This window comes from Galeopterus variegatus, unplaced genomic scaffold (genome assembly GCF_000696425.1).
Source record: "Galeopterus variegatus unplaced genomic scaffold, G_variegatus-3.0.2 Scaffold356, whole genome shotgun sequence".
NCBI classification, from domain to species: Eukaryota; Metazoa; Chordata; class Mammalia; order Dermoptera; family Cynocephalidae; genus Galeopterus; species Galeopterus variegatus.
In genome coordinates this window covers 497,297-523,738 of record NW_007726467.1, presented here as the reverse complement: position 1 = coordinate 523,738, position 26,442 = coordinate 497,297, and the positions used below count along the sequence as shown (strand labels likewise).

At 50.9% G+C, this 26,442-nt stretch overlaps 1 protein-coding gene across 1 annotated transcript in view; it reads right to left on the bottom strand.

Annotated features, from left to right (window-relative positions):
- Positions 1-5,970: 5,970 nt before the first annotated feature.
- Positions 5,971-26,442, bottom strand: part of CNNM4 (cyclin M4) — a 39,745-nt gene continuing 19,273 nt past the window's right edge. The window contains exons 2-7 of the mRNA XM_008567914.1: positions 16,150-16,293; positions 15,699-15,833; positions 14,553-14,722; positions 14,191-14,287; positions 8,815-8,996; positions 5,971-8,563 (exon numbers count right to left, since the gene is read on the bottom strand). Of these exons, the coding sequence (XP_008566136.1) occupies positions 8,366-8,563; positions 8,815-8,996; positions 14,191-14,287; positions 14,553-14,722; positions 15,699-15,833; positions 16,150-16,293 (926 nt within the window). The 3' untranslated portion in view covers positions 5,971-8,365. The remainder of the gene's footprint in view (positions 8,564-8,814; positions 8,997-14,190; positions 14,288-14,552; positions 14,723-15,698; positions 15,834-16,149; positions 16,294-26,442) is intronic.

Below are 26,442 nucleotides of genomic sequence, written 5' to 3'. Positions count from 1 at the left end.
AGACAGAAGCCCAGCTCTCGCGGGCCCGGCGCCACCTCCCCCGCGGCGTGGCCCAGGCAGAGCGCGGCCAGCAAACAGCCTAGCCGACCCGCCGCGGCCACTACCTCCGCCGCCATCGCCTGCTGCCCCCCTCGCTTTTTCGCGCAGCCTACTCCGCTCTGTCCGCGCCTCCACCTCCCCCGGACCAATCGTCGCCGGCCTCCGCTCCCCCTCGGCCAATAGGCGGCAGGCGAGGGCGGGCGCCGGGGTCGGACTAGGCTGCGCCAGGGAGTAAACAAGCGGCGCCGCGGGGCGGGCCGGGGGCGTGGGGTTCTCCGCCCTACCGGGTCCCGCTGCCGCTCCGAAGGCTAGGGGTGGCCCGCCGCCCTCGGCACCCGGAGTCCGACTCCTCCCGCGACCGCCCCGGAGCGCATGGAGGCCGGGCCAGTGCCCTGGGATGTCCGCGTCTCGGAACTTGGCCAGTCGGATGAACCACGGGCCCAACCTGTGCGGGGTTGCAGAGACTGAAATGTATGGGAGGTGTGCTGCGCGCTTAGGGAAGGGTCCCGGGAGCCAGAAGGGTTTCTGACTCGCTGAAGTAAGAACCAGTGACTGGGCGTCCGGAAGCTAAGGTTTATTAGAGAGGTTTATCGCGCCCGACACTGGATAGGTCTGGAGACCTCAGTCCCTGCCTTCAAGGAGCTTGCGTTCCCGCCAGGGACACACATGGTACACAAGGAAACAGAAAATCACTGCTTCTTTGGATCCTCACAGCTACTTCATGTAATTAATATCTTATGGGAGAAAAGTGAAGCTCAGAAAGACAACATGGCTATTGGGTTCCAACGCCACCTGCCTAACACCCTGGTCATCGTCCTAGTCACTCAAGGAGGTAGCGGCTCTGTCAGGAATCACTGGATCAGGTCGTTCCACTTCTCGCAGTTCATCCTCGAGAGAATGAGCCCTCAGGACCAAGAGGAACTATTCAAGAGGATCCTCTCTGTAGTTACTTTAGAAGACAATATAATCCGTTGACAATATGGAATGTTCCTTACCCGTTATATACGATCTTTATGTGATTGGAAGGAAATAGACCAACTACTAACAAGGCTTCTCTATAGGTGTCCAGATTAAGTGATCTTTGTATATTTCTCTACACTTTTATGTTTTTTCAAATTTCCTAGCACAAGTAGGCTTCAATAAGTCTTAATATATATGTCATTTAAAGTGATCTTTATAAGGATTCTATAGAAACAATTTGCTGTGTCATGAAAATAACTATTTAAAAAAGTATATACGCAGTGGTCACAAAGTGAAACGTTTGTGTGGTAAAAATAATGTGGAAAAATGTGTAAACCTGTGGTGAATGACCAAAGGAAAAAATATTTTGTGAAAAACTGTTAAAAAGATGGTAAGTGTCTCCTCTACATTGTAAACTCAGAACTGTGACTAGGCCCACTGCATCTCCATATTCTCCAGTTTTTATTACCCGATTGTGCTAGGTGCTGTTTGAGTAGTTTGCATTCTTGCAGATTACAGAATAAGCCGCCAGCAGAAGGAATAATGACATTATTGAGCCTTTCCACTGGATCCTCATGCCTCCTTTGAAGAAAAAAAAGTATGTAAACATTATAATGGACTCAGTCCCTTTAGGTCTCATTTCTGTCTTCAAGTCAAGGTAAAGTGCTGACATTGAGATAGAAGGGATGACATGCTTGAAATGAGTCATGTGTCTGAAAAGTCATTAACCGGCAAAGAACAGTCCAAAAGGAAAAACAGGAAAAACTCCCAATGGACTTAGACAGGGCTCTCACTTTTTTTTTTTTTTGTCTTTTTCCGTGTCCGGCAACGGATCGCAACCCTCAGTGTTGCCCCCGTACCGGACCGGGGACAGGCAACGGGATCGCAACCCTCGGTGTTGCTCCCACGCCTCGCTCAGCCAGTGAGCGGGAACCGGTCCGTATGTGGGATCCGAACCCTCGGGCGGGAGCGCCGCCGCGCTTCCCAAGCGGCGCACTATCCAGTGCGCCACCGGGCTGGCCCAGGGCTCTCACTTTTGACAAATTACTTCTTTGGTCTCAGGTTACCTTGAAAAACAACCTATAACTAATTGGGGGGGGGGGGGAAACCTTTGGGGGGAAGAACAATTGGATCAAACTTGGAAAACACAAATGGTCATTTAAACTGTTAATAACTAGGGCCAGCCCATAGCTCACTTGGGAGAGTGCGGTGCTGGTGACACCAAGGGCGCGGGTTAGGATCCCTATGTAGGGATGGCCGGTTGGCTCACTTGGGAGAGCGTGGTGCTGACAACACCAAGTCAGGGGTTAGGATACCCACCGGTCTGTATGTGGGATCCGAACCCTCGGCGGGAGCGCCGCCGCGCTTCCCAAGCGGCGCACTATCCAGTGCGCCACCGGGCTGGCCCAGGGCTCTCACTTTTGACAAATTACTTCTTTGGTCTCAGGTTACCTTGAAAAACAACCTATAACTAATTGGGGGGGGGGGTGAAACCTTTGGGTGGAAGAACAATTGGATCAAACTTGGAAAACACAAATGGTCATTTAAACTGTTAATAACTAGGGCCAGCCCATAGCTCACTTGGGAGAGTGCGGTGCTGGTGACACCAAGGGCGCGGGTTAGGATCCCTATGTAGGGATGGCCGGTTGGCTCACTTGGGAGAGCGTGGTGCTGACAACACCAAGTCAGGGGTTAGGATACCCTTACTGGTCATCTTTTAAAAAAAAAATTAAAAAGTAAACTGTCAATAACTAAAGATACAAAGAATCCAGTACATGGCAGAAGAAGCTGCTCACAAGTGGGTTTCTGTTTACACTAGAGACCTCAACAGTATTTCACCTTGGCTCTGTGCCATTCTTTGACCTGAATGACAACAGAACTTCTTCCTGGCTCTGCACAGTTCCTTGCCCCACCCATCTTTAGGCACAGCATGAATGGAAACACTTCAGGTCCCTCGTTGGTCCTCCCTAAGCCATTTTCCTTACTGGTCATTTGGATCAACACATCTGTTTTTTGGTTTTTTGTTAATATTATTATTTTTTTGCATTCTATGATGTTGTTGCGGAGCAGTTGAGAGGGGAGAGGGGAAAGGGGAAGGAGATGGGGTGGAAGAAGGAGGAAGGAGGAGGGGTGGGATTGAGGCCTGTGGCACCCCCCTCATTCCCACAGGGGCGACCAGGGGGCTTCCAGCAGTGGCTTGGTCATTGCTGGCCTGGGTGTAGACGTCAGGGGGGGGGTGGCAAAAGCCCTTGCCCCCTCCACTCCAGCTCAGGAACCCAGGGCCTTTCTTGCTGTGGCTCAGTGGTCGGCAGTGGGCTGGTTGTGCCTGTTGGGGGCATGGCTGAGGCCCTTGGCCCCACGCTGCCCTGGCTCGGGAGAGCCTGGGTGCTGCCTGTGGCAGCTTGGTGGTTGTCATTGGGCTGGTTGCCAGTGTCGGGGAGGTGTGGCTGAGGCCCTTGGCCCCCCACCACCCCAGCTAGGGAGAGCCCAGGGCGCTTCCAGCAGTAGCTTGGTGGTCATCGCTGGGGTGGTTGTGTTGGAGGGATGTGGCCGAGGCCCTTGGCCCCCCACCCTCAGGACTGGTTGCAGGTGTCGGGAGGCATGGCTGAGGCCCCCAGCCCTCCCCCCTTCCTGGCTTGGTAGCCCAGACTTCCAGTCCTTCTAGGTGTTATAGGTGTTCTTTGGTGAAATGAGACCTTTACTAGTTAAAATATCAAACTGTGTCTCTGGTTGTGGGTACTTTGCTTTTTCTTTCAGTTCTGTGTTGGATTATTTGCTGTTCCCACCACTCAAACCGTGCTGGAACTAATTTGTTGTCCTTTGCTTACTTCTAAAATGGGGGAACTTCCTGTGGGGACCAGCACTTGAGCTCTGTGGTTGAGCTAAATTGCTGCTTTGCTGCTGATTCCCTGGGGAAGGCTTTTTGTGCAGCTTAGGTTTTAATGGTTGACCTTATAGGTACTTCTAGCTCTCCAGCAACTTGGTGCACCTGGGTTGTGTAGAAACTCTGGTCTGGGTCTGAGTCTTTTCATCAAACTGCACCCCCTGCAGTTCTATATTCCTGACCAGTCTCTTCTGAGTGGTCCTATGCTGATTGGGGGGCAGATCAGCTGTCCTTGCTGTGTCCCAGTGTTCCCCCGGTGGGCCCATCTCTGCCACTGCCAGTGCTCCAAACACTTCTCATGGGACGAGCCATGCTCCAGTCCCTTGCAATGACTCTCTGGCTTCTGAGTGGCTCCTTTTTTTCAGTTGTTGTGGCTCCTTGCTCCTATGTGGGTCCATGGGAGCCCTATTAGTGGACTTGCTGGCCTGGGGGCCACCAAGGCCCTCCTCTCCCCTGCCGCTTCCAAGCAACTCCATCCAAAGGGCACAGCAGCAGCTTTTGCCAGCTACCACTCTGAGCGCTCAGCAGCTCCAGCCTGGAAACATCCGGGATTCGAAACAGAGCAGTTTTTTTCTTTCTCTCCTCATGGCTTCTCCTGCCTTCATGTACTCTGTAGGTCTCTCCTCTTCCCCTGAGTTTTAGTGGCCCCAGCCTGGCTGTTGTTGCTTTTCTATAGTTGTAAATTGGTTGATTTGTGGGAGAGAGTGATGCTGGGACCATCTATTCTGCCATCTTGACCGGAAGTCAAGACGTCTCTATGTTTTACCTAAATATATATTCTTGAGTTTTAAACCCATAGCTATTGAGTGTGACCTCATTAGCTACTTCTGCTTATCTCTCAAGTCTTAGCTCGAATGTCACTTACTCTAAGTGATCTTCCTGGAGTGTCTTGACTGGGTTGGGTCAAGGTTATAGGAGTGTGCTCCCCACACAGCACCCAACCTTGTTTTAGGATTCATTCACTCATTCATTCATTCATTCAACAAGTATTTCCTGCATTGAGTGCCTGCAATATACCAGGTACTGTTCCAGTACCTGGACTATAGTGGAGATAAAATAAAGTATTTCCTACCTTTGTGGAAATATGATTCTAGTGCAAGGACAACAGAAAATACACCAGTCTGTATTTTAATATCTAGTAATAAGTGCCATGGAGAAAAATAAGTCAAGATAAGGAGACAAGGATTGGGGCAATGCTCTTTGAGATGGGGTGATCAGGGAAGGTTTCTCCAAGGAGAGAATGTTTTGAACAGAGATTTAAGAGAAATGAGGAGTGAGCCTTACAAAAACTTGGGAGAAGTGTCCCTTGTGTGACTATCTCCCTCAGGGAGTCTTCCTCACTAAACTCACTGAGGGGCTGGTAGCACCTGGTACGTGGCAGGGGCTTCAACGCGTGGAACAGACAGATGCATGTAGTTACTCTTGCCCACTTAGCTTCCACATTTTTTATTTCTTTTATCTGGGATATCCTCTTTCCTTTGTTGCCTGCCCATGTGCCTCCCTTTCCCCAGTTTGTCTACTCAGTTAAGCCCTGCTTGCTCAAGCCCCTGGCCTCAGTGCACCTGACTGTATACACCAGCCTGCAACACTTGTGCAAACTGTGAAAGGATCTGCACAGCTCCAACTTTGGGAGTGGATGCAGTGAGGCAACTCTCGGGACGGACGCTGCAACTCTGAAACCACAGCCAGCCCATAAGTACAGACAAAAAGGCAACTGTATGTTATAAAACAATATGATCATACTTTTGGCCAAGCTCTATTTGTCCTTCAGCCCCCCAGGTAGGGAAGAGGGGCAATGTGCCCATTCCAAATGCCCCTCCAGCATCTGCAGGCGGGAGACCCTACAGCATCCGTTTTATGGGATTCATGCTGTGGCAGTTGAGCACAATTGCCCTGTATGTTTACCAGCAGCTGTTCCTCTCTAATTCCTGTGACAACTGCCTTGATTATATATATTTTGTAAATTACATTTCTGCTGGCATTTCACTAAACATCTCAGAGTACTTTATTTTCCCTTGCCCTGTCAGGAGTGACAGCTAGCCACAACCACTTTTTTCTCTATGACAAAACTCAAACAGGCAAGGTGCAGACTCACCAAGCTTTATACATATTTCGTTTTTATTACTAATCAAAAATAAATTCCATATATTGTTTAGCAAATATTATCATTGTTTTGTGACAAAAGACACAAGAGTCATAAAACAAAACTCCCCGAGAGTCAAACTCATAACAATGCCAAAGTAAATCACAAAAATATACAAATTAAAATCTTATGCAAAATAAATATGAGTTATTTGCTATGGTAGCTGTGGCTTGCCTACCCATTTGGATGCCATTTGCAAAGGTCTCCCTTACATGGGAAGTCAGATGGGGTGGGCCAGTTCCAGGGTATGGCTCAGCCCAGGAACCAGAGGTTGAAAGAGGAAGTAAAAAATTGCACTGGGAGGAGGAAGTCATCGGACCAGTAATATTTAGAAATAATTATGACCCCCTGCAAGAAGTGATTGTAAATGGGGAAAGGAGGGGAGAGGAGGGACCGTCTGTTGGTCATAACCGTGTGTGCAAAGAGGTAGCTGCAGAAGTGCGGGCACCTGCCCCTTTTGCTTCACACATACCACTGGGTTAGGGCCAATGCATTTTGCTCCACCTGACATTCAGGTCTCTCAGGAGCACAACTTGGCCATCTCCTGTGAGGACTCAGGAGCAAGCTGCTCCAGTAGAAAACTAAGGTTTTCCCCTAACAGGGAACAAAGGTCTGGTGTCTTTTTTCCTTTTAGCTGAGAATCACAGGCTAATTTACCACCTTCCCTCCAGGCTTCTAGGAGTAAATTTTATGACTGGGGAAGACCTCAGTCTGGCCAGGGGCAGGGATGCTTGGTGCAAGACATTTCCTGGTCCCGAGAGTTAGGATTCTCTAGGCACCTGGACAGCAGAGCACTTGGGGTGACAGGATTCCACTGGTTGAGGAAAGGAGTGAATAAATAGTAGTCAGGCAGAAGGCCTGCAGTGTCTCCCTCACCTGGACCTCGAGCCCCAGCTCCTCTTCCACCCAACAGAAGGGTCAATGTGGACCTTGGTCCCACAGCCTCCCCCACAGTGGGAAGCCTGGAGCTCTGCAGAAGGGCCTGATTCAGCCCCAAGGAAAGGGTGCTGAGGCAGGATTTCACATGGGGGAAAAGTACCACTAACTTCAGCAAAGGCTGGCATGATCTCTCACACTAAGATCACGCAGACATGGGGAGAGGGGACTGCCAGCTGCATGCCTTCAGGTGGAATCCTCCTTTCCTGGGGTTCCACAAGTGGGTGAACGAGGTCAGGTGAGCATCAGCCAGCCACAGAGGAAAGAGCATAAAGAACCTGCTTCAGTGGCTTTCAACATGTCCTCTTGTCTCCATCCCCCAAGAGGGACTGGGGTTTTGGGATTAGAAATAAGGAGTCTGGAAAGAAGAGCTTCATGGGTCAACAGCTGAGCCTTGACTCTCCTTGTGGGATGAGGATGGGTGGTATTGACTGTTAACAACTCAGAGGCCAATGACCAGATTCACTCCTAGAACTGGAAGGAGTGACCCAGACAAGTCACCTCTAATATAGATGCCCTCCCCTCTGAGGGAGCAACCTTTGGTAAAAGTGAGGGCAGGGCCTGGGGAGCAGGGATAAGCAATCATAAAGGTCCAAGACCCTAACTAACACTCTGAGTCAGCCCCTTTACAAGGGGGGAATTGTCCAAGAAGATGGGAGGCAGGGGGGAGCGTCCTCAGCCGAGTCCCAACTCACCAGGAGAGGCCATCGGCAGAGTTCCAGGAGATTCCTAGGTCCAGCAGTTGACAGGGGCAGGTGTGCTCCTCTCTGTGGCTGGCCTTATCCTGTCTCTTGCACAGTCACCCAGAAGACCTTGGCCTCAGCAACATCAGATAAGCCTCGGCGCATGTCTCCCAGCAGCTGATCTCAATGCCTTTTGGTTCTTTGCTTCCTGCGAAGAGCTGTCTTCCTCCTAAATGACAAGCTCCTCCAGCAGGCTCTGGGATCCCACCTCTGGAGGAAGAGGAGGCAGAGGAGGAAGAATGGGCACCCTGAGTTAGGGACACAAGCTAGAAGGACATGGCTGGGAGCAGATTATGGCTATTGCTTCCCAGGGTTAGAAAACCTACCCCTTTTAAAGTCTTTTTGGGGAAAAACAAAAAAAGTTCCTTAACCCTGTCTTCCCTTCCCAAAATGATATTTCAAAAGAGGAACAATGAGCCTAGTTTAGAAATTCTCTTGGTAAAAAACAGCCATTGCTCATGGTAGCTGGCCCACTGCCCCACCAGTGCAGGGCTGGGCGGAGGTCCCTGTCAGAGGTCAGATCCCCACAAGCTGGGGGCCATCTGGCCACTCAGTCAGACAGGCCGTCTATCTTTATCCCTTCTGGCCTAACAGGCTCGCTTCACTTGGGCCCACTGGGGAGGCCCCCGCAGGGTGGGCGGGGGGCCCCAGGCCCTCCTGTCAGATGGCACTCTCGTGGGAGGCTTTGTGCAGCAAGGAGTTGCGCTCGTTGAGAAGAGTGGTGGTCTCGTCCACCACAGGCAGCTCCAACTTCTCAGCCAAGTTCTCCCCGCGGCCGGTGCACCCATCCGTGGGAAACTGAGGGCTGTTGTCCATGCGCGAGGCCAGCAGCCCGTTCTGGTACTGCTGCCGAGTGATCTGTGGGAGGAAGGGGAGCTCTGGAAGCAGGGCTGGCAGGCAGACCCTGTCCAGGCCTGGGGAAGTGGGGCCGAGATGGAGGCTGTGAGTCAAGAAGAGAGGCCACGACCAGGCAGAGCAGCCGGAAACCCTTATGCAGAGCGAGGAGGAAGAACGAAAAGAGTGGCTGGGGTCTGGGCCTGCCACGCTGGGCTGGGCGGATGAAAGGCAGAGGGTCCCCGGGTGTGGAGGAGGCAGTGGGACGTGCTCACCTTGATGTACTGCAGGTCCATGAGCGCCCGAACGCTGAAGTCAGACACGTACTGGCCCAGGATGGAGCTGCCGAACTGGTTGCTGCTGCCAGCCAAGGGTGCTGTGGCCGAGACATCTGTGCGGTCCGGGTTACTGAGGGAGGCTGAGCGGCTGAGAGGTGTGGGGTGGGCTGGGGAGCGTTCTGTGGGTGGAGCAGAGGCCATCAGGCCAAGAGCCAACCTGGTGCCCACTCACATGCAGCCTGTGTCTGACCTCATCCCATGGAAGCCCAGGGACAAGCTGTCCCGCCCAGAAACAGGACATAGTTCTTTTTCTTTTTTTTAAAGATGACCAGTAAGGGGATCTTAACTCTTGACTTGGTGTCAGCACCACGCTCTCCCAAGTGAGCTAACTGGCCATCCCTACACAGGGATCCGAACCCGTGGCCTTGGTGTTATCAGCACCTCACTCTCCCAAGTGAGCTAACTGGCCATCCCTACACAGGGATCCGAACCCGTGGCCTTGGTGTTATCAGCACCTCACTCTCCCAAGTGAGCCACGGGCCAGCCCAAGACATAGTTCTTAGGGATAAACAGAAGCATGGAGAAGCCCTGACCATGAAAGTTCTGACCTTGTCAAAGCAAATGAGTTAGTTTGTTTAGAAGTGTCATGCGACAAGTATTAAAAAGTTTACTAAAACCAACCAACCAACCAGAAAATAACAACAGACACAGAATGTTTACGGCTTCTGACAGTTTGGACGTGTTGTATCCCCAAAACTCATGTGGAATTCTGATCCCCACTGTGGCAGTCTTGGGAGCTGTTTGAGTCATGGGGGTGGAGCCTGCAAGAATGGATTAATGCTCTCCCTGGGGGAGGGGGTAGTGAGTGAGATCTCGATCTATTAGTTCCCATGAGAGCTGGTTGTTCAATAGACCCCGGCACCTCCCCCCGCCCGCCACCCCGCTTCCTCTCACCATGTGATCTGCTTGTACCCACCATGTGCCTGCTGCTTTCCGCCATGAGTAGAGGCAGCCTGAGGCCCATGCCAGATGCAGCTGTCCCAGAATCGTGAGCCAAATAAACCTCTGTTCTTTATAAATGACCTAGTCTCAGGTATTCTGTTATAGCAACACAAAACAGACTAATACAGCTTCAAAACCCCTCGTTTCCCCAATGACTACTCAGTCAAGGGCAACACAATGATTATCCCAGCACAACAGACAAGCTGCTGTTCCTGTCTCAATATAAGCTTATGTCAAGTGACATAAACTGCATACTTTTTTTTTTTTTGGTGGCTGGCCAGTACAGGGATCTGAACCCTTGACCTTGGTGCTATCAGCACCACACTCTAACCAATTTAGCTAACCAGCCAGTCGATACTTTTTAATTAAAAAAATACTTATTAAAAGGAAGAACACACAGGTGGCATTCTCTCACACGAATACATGCACACCCCGCACACATGATACCCTGTCACATCTTTCAGTGCTCTGATGGTTGCAAAAGTGTGTTCTGCATGTGAGCAGCTCAGAGTGGAGCACAGTCCTACCCACTTCTGTCTGCACCCCAGCCAGCCTGGCAGAGAGAGGGGGCATCAGGGCCCTCGCACAGGAACCCAGAGGCCCCACGCTCCAGGCTCCCCACATGGTCCCCCCTCACAAGGCAGAGCCTGGGGTGGAGGTGGTGCTGCCTCTTTCGGCCACTAGAGGACGCACGGGCCTACCTCCCCAGGAAAGGGCAGTGACAACCTCGAATGAGAAAGGCGCCGGCTCCTTACTCTGAGAAAGGAGCTGCATGTGTGAGATAGCACATCACTCGCTCTTATTTTTGAGAACACTTAGAAAACAATGAAATGCACGCGGAAGTTAGTTGTGAAGGCATGTGGGCTTGTTTTAAACAAACAGGAAGGGGACTAAGCTGATTTGCTTAGTTAACTGCCAAGTTCCTAGCCACTAAGTTAGCTATTCTAGCAAATAGCCCAGTGAAGAGTGCAAACATACCGAATCCAGTGACTCAGTGACCAACACGGCTTTTAACTCAGTGAGACTGAACGGAGTGATACTCGTACTCTATCTCCGTGCTTCAGCAAAGTTTTCATTTTCCATTATAAAGCAGTCTGGCTATTCTAGGATTGGGTAGTGGTACCCCGAACCCAGGAACGGGATGTAGTTAGAGGATCATCAGAGGATCACGTGCACGTATCTCACTTAAGTGATGCCTCTGGTTAAGTTCTAGGGGAAAAAAAACCCCAGGAATACTAGGGGTATTACTTAATATTTCACATTCATTTTTTGAATGATAGAATGCTTTTAATTAATGCTTACTAACACCCTCGAAACAGCAACTGAATTTAAAACCAACACAAATTAGTGACCTGACCTATTAAAAATAGAGGTCCTAGAAAGAAATACACCAAAATATTGTTTGTCTCTGAGTAATGAAATTATGGTGCATCTTAATTTTCTCAAGACTATTTTCTGGTTTCCCGATAACAATAAAGATTTAAAAAACTAGGAGTTTTCGACTGGTAGTTCTGTTTCTGAAAGAATATCCTAAGGACATAATCTTCAACACAGAAGAAGTTTTTTGCATAAGGAGGTTTACATGATTGTGTCATTTATGATAAAGACCCCCAGGCATATGCATAAAGTGGAGAATTAACAAGCAAAGGTGCACCTGCTTGGTGGGACACTGTGTGCTCTGAATGGAAAAGTGTCCCTGTACCTGCATTAGGTAAAAACTACAGGATTCAAACCATAAATGCTCAAGCCCCTGGCCATCCATGAAACCAGAGCAAGTACAGAAGAGGGGAGGGAGGCTGAGGCTGCACTGGTAGGGTTTGAAAGGGACAGTGAGCGATTTCTGCTAAGTCACCTTTTTATTTATTTATACTTTAAACAGAGGGTCAAAATAGCTAAGTGTGCTTTGGAACAGTTAAGAAGGAAAACAACTCTACCATACAAATATAAAATTGGAAACAACTGACTGAGGTGATGGGTTTTTTAGGGCTGTTGGGGCCTGAGGAGCTCGAGATGCTTGTAATGCTACTGAGCTGTGCTGGGCTCACCAGCCCAGGCCAGAACCTGACGATGAGACCAGCACCTCCATACCCTTGGCCCACACTGTCCCACTACCATCCGGGACAGGTATCAGGCATGTGACATATCGAAGGCGAGAAACAGCATATGGCATTGGGCCTTTTCTAAATACTTTCTGATTGGAATGCCATATTTTAGTTGTAATAGAGAAAAAACAGAAATAATAATAAATGAGCTCTAACTAAACATTTACATTAATCCTCTCACTTACTGCTCCTGACCACTCTATGAAGTGGAAACATGCAGGGTTCCCATGTCACACAGAAGGAAGCGAGACGGAGATGCAGCACTTAGCCAGCGACTGCGGAGGTGACATTCAAACCTGCGGCCTGGCTCGGGGGCTGCACTTCCAACCACCATGCTGCTACCTCTCCCCAACCCCGAAAGGCAAAAGTCATTTAGAGAAAGCGGATGAGATTAACAAGTCTTTCTGCTGAGGCCTGTGAGTGGAGCGTGTGTGTGACACACACACATGCACATTATCAAGGACTGAAGGACCTTTGGGGAGGTCCTGCCAGAATCAGGGCACTGCCACCTAGGCCAAGCAGAGCCAATACAAGTCAGGCTGGCCCACAAGTGTGACCAGGGGAGACATCCCAGGTGCCTGTGAGGAGGGGTTAATGCAGCTGCGGTGTGCGGGCTCAGGCGACAGGTGGCAGTATAAACTTCTCCAGCCATGCCACATTACCTGAGAGCCACGAGAGCAGGGAGTTCCGCTTGCCAAGCGGACACCCGACCTGGGCTGAAGGCACTGGAGTGAAAGAGGAGAAGGTCAGAGATGGGCAGGGTCAGGAGGCAGGATACAGAGCCACAGGAACAGGACAGAGAGGTAAGCCTCGGGCGGCCAGGCTACCTCGGGCAGAGGGGGCATGGTGCAGAAAGGGACATGGCTCTGATGGACAGACCAACAAGCCCTGTGCTGAGAAGGTCAGAAGTGGGTCGAGTGTGCCCAGAGTCCTCTCCCCACTTCCAGCCACTCCAAGTGGGAACCGAGGGCCATTAGGTTGAGGAACAGAGCCAGGACTGTGACCAGGCCTCTGAGCATGGCTGCAGAGTAAGAGCACCTGCGGGAAGTCTCCCATGCCTGCATGCCCTTCTGAACAAGATTTCCCCAAGCTAGACAGACCAGTGGTGCTCTCAGGAGGGGCAGGCAAGTCCTCCCCAGCCCACCCCAGGAGCGCATGACACCTGGGCTCAGCTCGGTGAAGGGTGGACGATGCAGTGAATGAACTGAGCTGAGCATCAATATTCATGGGTGCCCTGGTCCCCCAAACAGGGTCCTTTTTGTCAAAAGACAGTGAAAGGCACAGCATAGGGGTTCTCCAGCAGGTGTAGCACCAACCCACTGGCATGGCCTGTTTCCTGCACCAAAGTGAACTATCACTCTGCACCCTGCGGCAACATTCCGAGGGCAGAGGGCTCACTCGGAGTGAGCAGCTGAGCTGGGCAACACTCGGGCCCCACCTACAGGGCTCCCACCCCAGCCACAAGGCCTCTCTGGCAAGGGAAGCCTGAGCCACCCAGACCGAGAGGGCACATGTAACACTTCCTGGAGGGCAGCTGTGCTCACCATGGTACCACCAACACTACATGTGTAATACTTCTTGGAGGGCGCCCAGTTCCTCCTTTGTCTGCCCCCAGGTCTCTCTGTTCCATCAGAACCAGCCCTTAACCAAGAGGCAGGGGCTGAACCCCCTGAAAAGCCAAACCCATCTGCAACTGGCCCTGGCAAACAGGCCCTGGCCTGGTTCCCAACCATGGGCATGCTGGACACCCTAGATTCCCCATCCCAGTCATCACGACCAGGGTCCCGCAGCCCCTCCACTGGCTCCTACACCTGCTGTTATGGTCAAGGACGGCCACCTGGGCCAGCTTGCCCTGTTGGTCCATTCCGTTCTCATCATGCTCCCCCGGCTCAAAGGCCATTAACTGCTCCTGCTTCTTATCACACTCAAACGCCATCGACTTTCTGGAGCTCCACGACTCGTCCCTTCCTGCCCAGTCCTCTTCCCTGCAGCAGGCTGGTTTCCTCGCCGTCTCATCACACGCCCTCAGCTGCCTCAAGGCCTTTGCTCAAAATCCCTTTCTCACCTACCCCTTCCTCATCCCCAGCCCCGTCCAAAGGGGCAGGTCACTCGGTTCCTCCAGGCCCTGGCAGCTCCAGCCACACACCAGCCCCCTCTCCCCTGAGCCACCTGGCTCAGAGCCATCTGTGCTGCCCTCAGTTCCGGGGTCAGTTGGTGTCTCCCAGCTCAGGTGTGCTGGAGGGCACTGCACACCCAGCCGACGACTCACCAGAGGGCACTGCAGTCAGGGCCATGGTCCCATAGTAAGAAAAGGCGCCCGTCTCAAACTTCATGTTCTCCTTCCCTGCCTCCACCTCCACTTTCCCCTGAAAGAACACAGGGCCAAGGTTACAGGCGGTGAGGAAGAAAACCCAGCTGGAGGGGACAACGCAAAGGACGAGGCAGGAGGGGGCAATGAGAAGCAAGTGAGACAGGGGCTGAGGAGCCGTGATGGGCTCAGGGCCCTGACCTGCGGGATCAAGGGCGACCTCCCAGGGAGAGGACGGGCAGCCAGGGACACACACCCCGGCGTGTGGGCAGATGGGGAGAGCGGGCACAGGAGGGCGGCGGGCCAGGCCGACAGGCGCTCACCTGCAGGATGAGGATGAAGTAGTCGGCTGGCTTATTTCGGGTGTACAGGTAATGGCGGACATAGTACTTGTTGTGCTCGTCAAATTTGAGTTCCTGGATGACATCTGGGTATTTGAGCAGCCGCAGCAAGATTTTCTCTGATATCAGGGAGGGGCTAAACTGGGAGACCTCTGCAGGGGAGAGAGGAGACTCCACATGGGCCTGGAGCTCGGTCACTGCTGTGACTGCATCTGAACTGCAGGGGCCACTCTGTGCTCAGACGGCTCCCTCCCTTTGGGTCTGCAGCTCCCTGGGAAGGGAGCGCACTTGGCTTCTGACCTGCCAGAGACCGCCTGCCTGCACAGGCCTGAATGGTAGCCCCCACACTCACAGTGCATGACCTTGGGCAAATTACTTAACCTGTGTCTGTTTCCTCATCTGTAAAATGGAAATAGAAACTTCGCAGGGTGGTTTGGTGAGGTGGGATAGCACATGTAAAGCACTTAGACACACTCTTGGGAGGTGGAAAGTGCTTAATGAATGTTACTATAATTACTGTTGTTATCAACATCAATATCCCAGCAAGAAAAACAAAGAAGAAGGAATTATTGCACCTTTAGCAAGTGAGGGTTGAGAAGGAAGTTGGATTGGGGGGAAGGGAACAGAGTATGAAGGTAATTTTCTAATCTGTCACCCAGGTCCCCAGGGGAGCTTTGAATCATGGGGAAGAAGAGAGAAACATCACTGATCTAGAGGTCAGTTCCTGCAGGAACCAGCACTCACGGGCAGAGGGGAGGCAGGAGAGATGCAGCAGAGCAGGACCAGGCTCCTCAGAGCGGGCAACGGGTGAGGGCCACGAAGGACCCCTTCTCCTTCCTCCTCCCCAAGCCCCCATGGGCCTGGCAAGCCAGAAGCCCACCCCAGTCGTTATTTTCAAAACTAACTCGGACACTCCCTAGAAGTATGCAGTGGTACCGTTCACAGAGGACAAATTGCAGGGAGAGCCCCAGGGATGGAGGAGACACCTGTCCCCTTCCAGGGGCAGCTGTGATGTCCCCGCACCCACTGCAGCCCTCATCCCCTGGGGGTTAGAAGCCAGAGGCCCAGGATCTCTCCCTCCATGACAGTCTTTACACCAGCACCGGAAGGTCCTCCTCACGCTCTCACCCGTGGCCAGGAAGCGGTGAGCAGCCAGAAGCAGCTGAGGTGAAATTTTCACTTTGAGTTCATTGTCAGCATCCTTGAAGGCTGAGAAGTCGCGCTTGCTCTTCTCAGACACCCGTTTCCGGCTTCGGTTGTCAGCTGCAGGAGAAAGAATGTGGAACTGAGCACGCTATCCCCTGAGGACCTGGGAACAGTCTGGAGCCCGCCCTGGCTCCTGCTCCCCAGACCCTCATCGCATGCAGGAGCATCAGGCCCTGGGCAGGCAGAGTCCCCGGGCCCACACCAAGCACACAGGCTGGGAGGGAGGGAGGGGGCCTCCTCCCTCTGCCAGCGCAGGGCACCTGCTTCCTGGGCCCTCCCTTGTCCCTTCCTACTGGCCTTTCCGCCCACAGTCACCAGGTTTCAGATGCAAGCAGGAAAGGGAATCTGGGGCCATGGAGAGGGCTGCACTCACTGTACAGGTCCGACTCGTCCAGGATCTCGGACTTGATGATCTCCTCAATGACATCCTCCAGCGTGACCAGGCCCAGGACCTCGTAGAAGGGGTCGCCCTCGCCCTCATTGTTCACCTTCTGCACGATGGCCAGGTGGGACTTCCCTGTGGGGACAACACAATGAGTCAGACGAGGGCACAAGGCCAGTCATGAGACTCCCTCCACAGAAATGTGAACGCTGTGAGGGTCGTGAGTCATTGGGGTGGGCTGTTGTGGTCTTTTTCCCCTTTTCCTTATTTTCTTTACTTGAAGCTTTGCTCTACCTACTTCCTCTTCATCTCTGGAGTCTTATGGGTCTGTTTGTTTGTTTGTTTGTTTGTTTGTTTGTTATCTTTTGTTCTTTCCTCTGGAGTCTTTTGATGCAGACAAGGGAGACATAACAGAATCTGCCCTTCCAGGAAGATCCACTGTTGAAATGCTGGTCTCTGAATTTACCTACAGGCTGTTCCGGGACAAGGTCAATACCCGTTAGCAACCTGGCATGCAAACTGAGACCAGACCACTTCGGCCTGAGAGCAAATGTAGTGGGTTTGAAGAGGCTCAGTCTGCTGGCCTCAGGTGGCCATGTGTCTGTCACCTAGGCAACACTGGGGGGCACAGACCATGAAAACGAAAATTAAAACACCTTTAAAGAAAAAGGACTTGGATTGATGTTTTTACTGCAAACAGATATTGTTTTTACAAAAAGAAAAACCAAAAATATTTTTTAAAGGCATTTCATTGGGCCGGCCCGGTGGCGCACTGGATAGTGCACTGCTTGGGAAGCGCGGCGGCGCTCCCGCCCGAGGGTTCGGATCCCACATACGGACCGGTTCCCGCTCACTGGCTGAGCGAGGCGCGGGGGCAACACCGAGGGTTGCAATCCCGTTGCCGGTCCCCGGTCCGGTACGGGGGCAACACTGAGGGTTGCGATCCGTTGCCGGACACGGAAAAAGACAAAAAAAAAAAAAAAAAAAAAAAGGCATTTCATTAAGGACCACCTGTTAAAATAAGATAAAAATGACAAGGCCCTGCCTCAGGGAGGGGAAAGACTCACACTGACAAGGACTCTCAGGGAGGGGAGAGACGCACACTGACGGGAGCCCAGGGAGCCCTGGTCGGGGACACGTGTGCCAGCCAGACATGGGGCTCCACGTCCCCCACATTCCTTCACACAGCTGTCACGGGAGCAACACCGAGGGTTGCAATCCCGTTGCCGGTCCCCGGTCCGGTACGGGGGCAACACTGAGGGTTGCGATCCGTTGCCGGACACGGAAAAAGACAAAAGACAAAAAAAAAAAAAAAAGGCATTTCATTAAGGACCACCTGTTAAAATAAGATAAAAATGACAAGGCCCTGCCTCAGGGAGGGGAAAGACTCACACTGACAAGGACTCTCAGGGAGGGGAGAGACGCACACTGACGGGAGCCCAGGGAGCCCTGGTCGGGGACACGTGTGCCAGCCAGACATGGGGCTCCACGTCCCCCACATTCCTTCACACAGCTGTCCTTGGCACACCTGCGTGCACCCAGGGACTGCGATACTGCCCGAAGCAAAGGCTCTCAGTTCCCAAAGCCATTAACAAATTAGCCCACTGTAATTAGGCTGGGCAGAGACTATAATTAGAGAGGGGCCACCCTTCCTCCTAAAGCAAGAAAAGGTTAGGCGGCAGGCGGGTGGGCCGGGACCCTCCACAGAAGCTTTGCAGGGTGGCAGGGCTTCCGGGCCCTCTTGGGCTGCTCGCCCTGCTCTTGTGCCCCAGCCCCAGTGAGCAGCAGCAGGGGACAGCCCAGAAAGGTTTTCAGAGGGCGCCAGGCTGGAAGGTCGCACAAGCCGCTCTGCTTTAGTTCCCATCCCCATTTGGTGACATAGTTTATCTGACTGCCCAGGCACCTCGAGGCGTTGGTTCTCTCTAGAGGACACTCTGTGGGCAGCCCCTGGTTGGCACAGATGCCTGGGTACAGACCCCAGGGTGCTGGCCCCGGGCTGGCTGCTGCCCTGTTTGGCCCACACTCTAGGCTGAATGAAACTGTGTGCCCCAAACATGGGGACACAGGTCTAGAGAAGTCTAAGGGGAAAGGCTCCCAGAGCTCCCAGTGACCTCCCCGTTACCATCCAACCCTCCCAGCCCCACTCTAAGGATGAAAGAACTCATTCTAAATAGGTGGAAGGTGTTTTCCAGGTCTTTTAGACCACAGATAATCCCTCAACCCCAGGATGGGCTCTTCAAAACTCCTAGGAGCCCTTTCGGGAGTCCTCCTAGGAGCACTAGGTCTCATGAATAAAATAAAATTTATCAAGGTATGTCCCCTGTGATGAGGGGGAGTTCTGTCACATGCAAGTTTTTCACACGCAGGCCAGTCACTGCGATATACATATTGCCCACTACAGGTTGTGGTCAAAAAGTTTTAGCACCTTGCTGGACAGAACTAAGGCTGGACTTGATTACAACTTCCCTAGTACCTTTCCAGAGATGAGCCCACGAACACAAGAGATGTGCCAAGGTCCTCCAGCAGGTCAGCAGCCAACCAGGGCCAGCACCCTGGGGTCTGTACCCGGGCGTCTGTGCCAGCTGGGGGCTGCCCACAGAGTGTCCTCTAGAGAGAACCAATGCCTCGAGGTGCCTGGGCAGTCAGATAAACTATGTCACCAAATGCGGATGGGAACTAAAGCAATGTGGCTTGTGCTACCTTCCAGCCTGGCACCCTCTAAAAAGCCTGGGAATACCCAGTGTTGGTGGGGGGGACAAGGAGACCCTCACACAAGCTCTGGTTGATAGACAGGTGAAAGGGCACAACATTTCAGGAGACCAATTGGGCAGGATATCTCAAAGTTAAGAGTACCTACCCTTGGACTCAGAAATTCCTCTTCTAGGAACTTATCCTATGGAGAAACAACCTTCAAAAAAGCAGGGCAGTTCATTGGAACATTCTTTTTAACAGCCCCAAACCAGAAACAATGTAAATCAACAGCAGTGGGACACAGGTACTGAGCAGGGCCCACGGCTACTTGGGGGAGAATGTGGTAAAGCTGGATGGGTGAAATGTGGAATGAAACCCAAGACACGCCATTAGTGGAAGAGAAGTCACAGGGCAGGATGCATGGCGCCACCCGCCTGCACACAAACACTGGACGGGTGGCCCTGAACGGCCCTGGAAACGTCTGGAAATGGAAACAGTGATCACCTTTGGAAGGTATTTGGAGTTTGGGGCAGGAGCCCTATTATCCCTTTCTCTCTACCCTTCTATACTGTTCTATTTGATTGGTATGTTTTACTTTTACAATTTTTTTAAAACCAAAAAATTAACGGGAAAATAAAATCAGGGGACAAAGGGAAACTGGAGAGAGTCCAGAGGGTGGGCAAGGACCTTCTGTGCCTTCCACTGCCACAGGTCAAGTCCCAGGGAATGGGGGTGTGTCTTTTGACATGGTTCAGTGAGCAGCACCTTGCTGGTACCCCGGAGAGTCAGAAAACATCCTTCCCCCTATTGAAACCCCTAATTGCCCCACAGGCCCAGATCAAATCCCAACCAACGAGCAGTCGTGGGCTGCCCTGGGCCTCACAGGGAAAAGCTGGCAGCTTCTCTGAAGGGCAGAAACATCCTTCCTGCAGATGAAATGAACTGACTCCCTGCGCCAGGTCTTGCTAACACTGTCCTCCGTGAGGCCCCTTGGTTGTGGGATCCGCTGCTGCGTGTGCACGACCTCTGGTGGCAACCAATGGCATGACAGGCACCTTGTAGGTGCGCAGCCCTGGGGCACCGTGTTCACCCCCGCTCTGCACCTAAGAGCATCCGACACTGGTGCTGTTGATGGCTTGCCAGTTGGGGCCCCACACAAAAGTTCCTGGCTAAGGGACCAGTCAGTCATCCTCCGCTGGGCCAGCCACACATAGGGATGTGTTTGTCTTTTGTCTTTTACTAATTTGTCTTCCCAGAGGGGGTATCTTTTTGTCCTAGCAGAAGCTTCCCCTCTCCTGGACCAGAGATCCTCCTGTCAAGGTCACCAACGAATGACCTCCAATGGCAGGGTCTCATTCTCAGATGACCTGCTGACCTTGAACTTAACACAGCCAAAACCAAGCTCGTGGCAGTTCCTCCAGCCTTCCCATTCCCTTTTCACAGCAGCTCTGTCCTTTCAGTTATCAGACCCGTGGAGAGTGAACCTGGCCTCCTTTCTTTAGCCCTCTACGTCCATTCAGTGGGAAAAGAAAGGTAACCAGTGAGGGGAGGGGAAAGGGATGCAGACTTAGAGAAAGTTTTGGATTTTCGTAATTTAGAAGTTTCTCCTATTTCAGAAGTTACTGCTAACTGATTTACCACTTAAAATAGGCAGATCAACTTGGGACTCATATTTATGATTCACATTATATGGAATCTAACTCTAATAGGAATTTTTATTTTGATGAGGTATCTCATTTTATTATTGGTGTCCACTCAACTAGGTAACTGGATTTGGCGGATGGCTGGGGTGAGAAATGAAGCATGAAAATTTAACACATCTACAGCTGAAAATTCCACATTTTTCAAAGTAGTCCTTATTCAAAGAAAAAACAACTGAGGAAATAAAGCAAAATATTAACATTTGGTTGAGCCATATGAAATTGCTAATACTCGACTATTTTTGACAAAAAATAGCAATTTCACGTGGTTTAACATAACAGTATAAGGGATTCAGGATTTTTTCTTCTTTTTTATACTACCCTGTACAGAAAATCCAAATTTTCCTTAATCAATAGTATTTATTTTATAGTACAGAGAGAAACACATATATATATATATTTTTTTTTTTGTCTTTTGTCTTTTTTCCGTGTCCAGCAACGGATCGCAACCCTCAGTGTTGCCCCCGTACCGGACCGGGGACCGGCAACGGGATCGCAAGCCTCGGTGTTGCTCCCGCGCCTCGCTCAGCCAGTGAGCGGGAACCGGTCTGTATATGGGATCCGAACCCTCGGACGGGAGCGCCGCCGCGCCTCCCAAGCGGCGCACTATCCAGTGCGCCACCGGGCCGGCCCAGAGAAACACATATATTGGAGTAACTTTTACAAAACTTCTGATCCTGCTTCCTCTGGGACTTCGGGGTTATTGAGCCTCCCTAAGCTCAAACACTGCTAGGAAGGGGCAGTTTCGCTGAGGAGGACCCAGAAAGGAGGTGTCTGGAACCGAGCTGTCCTCACAGTCTCCGCTGGGCCTCACCTGGTGGCATGCTTGCCCACTCTGCCCTTCCCCAACCTTTGTGCAGCAGCAGCCGGGTGGGACCTTCCCCTCTCCAGTCACAGAACTGCATGTGAGGCCTCCAGAAACCCCAGAGGGACCATCAGACCACAGGCAGCCAGCCCCAGCCTCTTCCCACCTGGAACAGGTCATGAATCAAGGGGCAAGAGAGGACCAGAAGGTGCCTGAGTCCCTTGTCAACACCACCTCTTCCCAGCCTCCCAATGTCACCTCTTTATCCTACGCCCTGGGCGCACGCACTGGGGTCTGGGTGCCCCCTGCTGGCTCTTGCTGCCCCAGACCCGTATCTTCTTTTTACGGCACTTGTGCTGCCAGCAGACCAGCGTCCATCTCCCCACTGAAGAGGCTGCAGCCCAGCGAGGCCTGTACGGTATCATCACGCCTCATGCCACTGCCCCACCCGTGCCTGGCCACACAGGTGCTCCAAACCCTTTGCTGGATATGGAAAGGACAGTCTCCAGGGGCCCTGGAAAGCTCAGTCCCCTGCCCTGCACAATGCCCATTTTAGCAAACTGCTGCATCCTCGTCTTCCCCATTTAAAAAAAACTTTAGGATCCCTCAAAGGCCATAAGAAAAACACATTACGGGGCCGGCCCGGTGGCGCACTGCTATAGTGCGCCGCTTGAGAAGTGCGGCGGCGCTCCCGCCGAGGGTTCGGATCCCACATACAGACTGGTTCCTGCTCACTGGCTGAGCGAGGCGCGGGAGCAACACCAAGCGTTGCGATCCCGTTGCCGGTCCCGGTCCGGTATGGGGGCGACACTGAGGGTTGCGATCCGTTGCCGGACACGGAAAAAGACAAAAAAAAAAAAGAAAAAAAGAAAAACACATTACTAGATGCTGGGTTACAAAGTCTACAAGGGCCCTAACAGGGACTTACTCACCAGCTCCGGCTGCCTTTTCCCCTGGGGAAGAACTAGGGCCTCAGATCAGACGAGGGATTCCCACCACCCAGTACGGGGCCTTTGGTGTCTTCCTCACTGGGTCTCGTGGCAAGTTCCAGCCCCTGACATCCCAGGTGCCCAGGACTGGCCCAGAGTCCTCAGTCCCTCCCAGGGGAGAGGTGCTGGCCTGGCTGACTGGAAGCCGCAGCTGTGGGCCGTGGGTCTGCACCTGTGCTGGCTGGGCACCCCGATTTCCTGGCTCTTCCCTCCTTCTCCCTCCCTTTACCCAGGCTCAGGCAGGATTAAACTGGCTATTAATAGTGCTGACCTCAACCAGCAGGAGCAGCAGCGGCCCATCCCAGCAAGAAGGCAGAGTCAGGGAAGGAGAGGAGCCAGGCGCGGTAAGACAAGCCCCCTGCCTTCCAGCCTTGGGGAAGGTCGCCCGTAATCCTAAGCAGTGCTCATCCATGTTGCTCCCTTCTTCCCAGAGAAGCAGCTGCTGGTCGGGCCAGGCAGTCCAGGCAAAGGCCAGGAAACTGGAAGGCTGAGGTGGCCCAACAGGTGGGCCAGGCACACACTCACTTGGTCCCAGCACACCCTGGGTTTCTGAAGCTGCAAGAAAGCAAATGTGGGGCTGCCTGAGCACCTGGAGAGGAGAGGGGCCCCAGACCACTGCCCATCTGGAGCCATCCCAGTGCCACCCTTGAGAGGACACAGAGAGCCTGGCTCCCCAACTGCCCAGGGGCTGTCACAGACAGGCTGTGCCAGAGCCTGGAGGAGCACAGCAGCACATGAGGTTCAAGTGGGGGGACCCAAGTGGTTCTGCCTAGGGTTCTTCTCTTAACAGACTGCCAACCCTCCCATTTGGATGTATTAAATTTTCATGCTTCATTTCTGTATTAGTCTATTTAGGTTGCTTATAACAAAATACTTGGAGCTGGGTAATTTATAAAGAAAAATGAAATTTAATGCTTACAGTTTCTGAGGCTGGGAAGTCCACAGTCTATCTGGTGGTGGTGACAGTGACCCAGGGGTCTCACACTGCAAGATGGTGGAAGGAGAGAGAGCAGAGAGCCAGACAGACTCTCCTCTTAAAGCCTTCAGAACCACACCCTTGACCACCATTTTTAATCCATTCACTACTGCACGGTCCTACGATCCAATCACCTCTTTAAGGCTCCACCTTTCAATTACCATAATAGGATTTCCCACCCTCTTAACAGTCACCGTGGGGGCTAAATTTCTAATATATATTACCTGGGGGACATAATTCAAGCTTCAATGAGTTTTGGGGGGACATAATTCAATCCACTACATTTTCTCACCCCAGCCACCCCCAAAATCCAATGATCTAGTTGAATGGACACCAACAATAAAATGAGATACCTCATTAAAATAAAAATTTATATTAGAGTTAGATTCTATGTAATGTGAATCATTAATATGAGTCCCAAGTTGATCTGCTTATTTTAAGTGGTAAATCAGTTAGCTGTGGCAGAGTCACACAGGAAAAGAACACTGGATCCATAGCAGACAGGGCCAACCTGGGTAGGGCCAGGGAGGGAGCCGATCAGTCAATAAGCAACCTAAAAGAATATACAGGAGGTTCTTAATTTTAATGGTTTTACTTTATAAGTAAAATATATTATAAGACTATAGTAACTAAAACAGTGTGGTACTGGAGAAAACAATGAAAGAGTTCAGAAATAAACTCCAGCAAATTGGAAATACTGTATATAATAGACCTGGCATTTTAAATCAAGGAAGAAAAGAGATTATTCAACAAAAGGTATTGATCTAACTGGCCTAATATCACTGTTTTATACAAGCCTTTGTAAATCAATAAGAAAAACTGCTGGCCTAATTTTAAATACAAACACAATAAACAAATAAAACTAAAGAAACAAAAATTTAAAAAATAATCTATCTTTTTTTTTTTTTTTTTTTATAAAGATGACCGGTAAGGGGATCTCAACCCTTGGCTTGGTGTTGTCAGCACCACACTCAGCTAGTGAGCAAACCGGCCATCCCTATATAGGATCTGAACCCGTGGCCTTGGTGTTATCAGCACCGCACTCTACCGAGTGAGCCACAGGCCGGCCTAATAATCTATCATTTTTGACCTATCATATTAGCCAAGAATTACAAGACTGGTAATCCCAGCATTGGCAGAAAAGCTACCCACTACTGTTGGGAGTTTACATTTCTTCTTCAGGAATCTGGCAGCATGTGTCAAAATGTAAAATGTACAAGACCTTGGACCCAGCCACTTCTTCTACTTCTAGGAAATGACCTTCTGCTCCTAGTAAAGGAAATACCCAGGCCAGTGTACAAGGTGTGACAAGGAGGGTCCTTCCAATATTGTTTATAACACAATATTCAGTAAGCCTGGTTCAGACATAAGTTTATTTAAAGAGAAGGTGATTCACTGCTTGTGTAAAGCAAAAAGTTACAAAACAGTACAGTAAGAGCTATTACTGGTTTCCACCTTGGCTTAATGTATTTTATACTCAACATGTAATCTTTTTAATTTTTACTTTCATAACTAGAAATCATAAGAATACTATTTGCACTTTGGGGCATGAGGAGAGAAGCAATACAGTTTATTGCTTACTCACTAGAAGAAAATACACCAAAATAGTCACATTTAGGGTGGTGAGATAAGAGTGACTTTCATTTCTTAATCATCTTCCACTTTTCTAAAAGTTTCTATGATAAATATATGACTTTCATTTTTACTTTTGAATTAAGAGATATATTGCTCTAGTTGGGTGCATGTGTGCGTGTACCTGTGTGCACACACACACCACAAAATACAACATGCACCTTTCTGCCCCTTGCTTTCTGCACTCAGCCTTGTCCTGGAGCACACAGCTCCGTTTGCTTCACCTGTAGAGTCCCCCACTGGTTAGATATGCCTGGACAGATTAAACCCTCTCCCTCCTGCTGATGGCACACGGATTGTTTGTTGCCAATCATTTTCTACTGCAAACAATGCTGCACTATAAACCCCTGTACATCCACCATTCAGCCCACGTGGGATTATGGTACATTTACAGATGTGGAGTTATTGGACCAAAAGGCTCACGTATTGGCAAATTTGACAGAAAACTCCAAACTGCTTTCTCCAGCAAGGGTCCCAGTTTACACGCTCACCAGCAGAAATCACGTTTGGTGGTTCTAGGTTCATTCCTCAATGCCTAGCAGGAGACTCAATGTAAGCAGCTATTCAATAAATAAGCTATTCAGTCAACACCACCAATGAAAAGACTGAATTATAGCTGGTCACATTTTTAAAAGGAAAGAAATGAAGATGGTAGACAAGACAAAGGGAAACACCAGAGTCAAGCAGCAGAAAGAGAAAGTAATCAAAGACAGTCACGTGGAAAAGAGAATGGAAATGCAGACACTGTGGTCTACTTGCCAAAAACACAGAAGGGGATCTGCACGCAATTAACAGGATTTCCAGAGACTCGCCCAGCCACCCTGAGCAAGATGACACAACACAGCCAGATACCACACAGATCCCAGAGCCGCAGCCCCTGGGAACCTTTTAGAGCACAATCTCCAAAGTGGGTACACCTCGCAGACTCTGTTTACACTCATTTTCTAAGCCAAAATAAATAAGTTTAGCTCTTCTTTACACACAGACTGGCAGTGGGCCCTGGCCAGGTCTGCACATCTCCATGGGAATGGGCCCCTGAGCTCATTCAACAGCAAACTGACATGAAGCACAGATGAGGTGTGCTCGATTACACAGATTTACAGATTAGGGCGAGTACTTTTAACCTAATAACCTTCACAAAACACACAATGGCTTAACGAGATCCCTACAAGGAAATGTCACACTGAGGAGATCATGACCAAAAAAGCACAAGGCTGCAAGAGAGGCCAGCCTCAGTCTGGCGAGTGGGCAGCCAGAGTCATTCAAATTTGTTGAGAGACTATCTAATACAGACTTACGGCCACTGTCAATAATGATGAATCCCATGGCAAGTGTATTTTGTGCCTGCAGAGAGTGCAGAGCATGTGCTAAAAATAATATGAAGTGATAACTACTACCAAGATATTAAAAAATAATGGTTATTTCATCTTTACTTTTTAAAAATCTTTTGTTAGTTTTATAATATATGTATTAGTAAAATGTTACATGTAT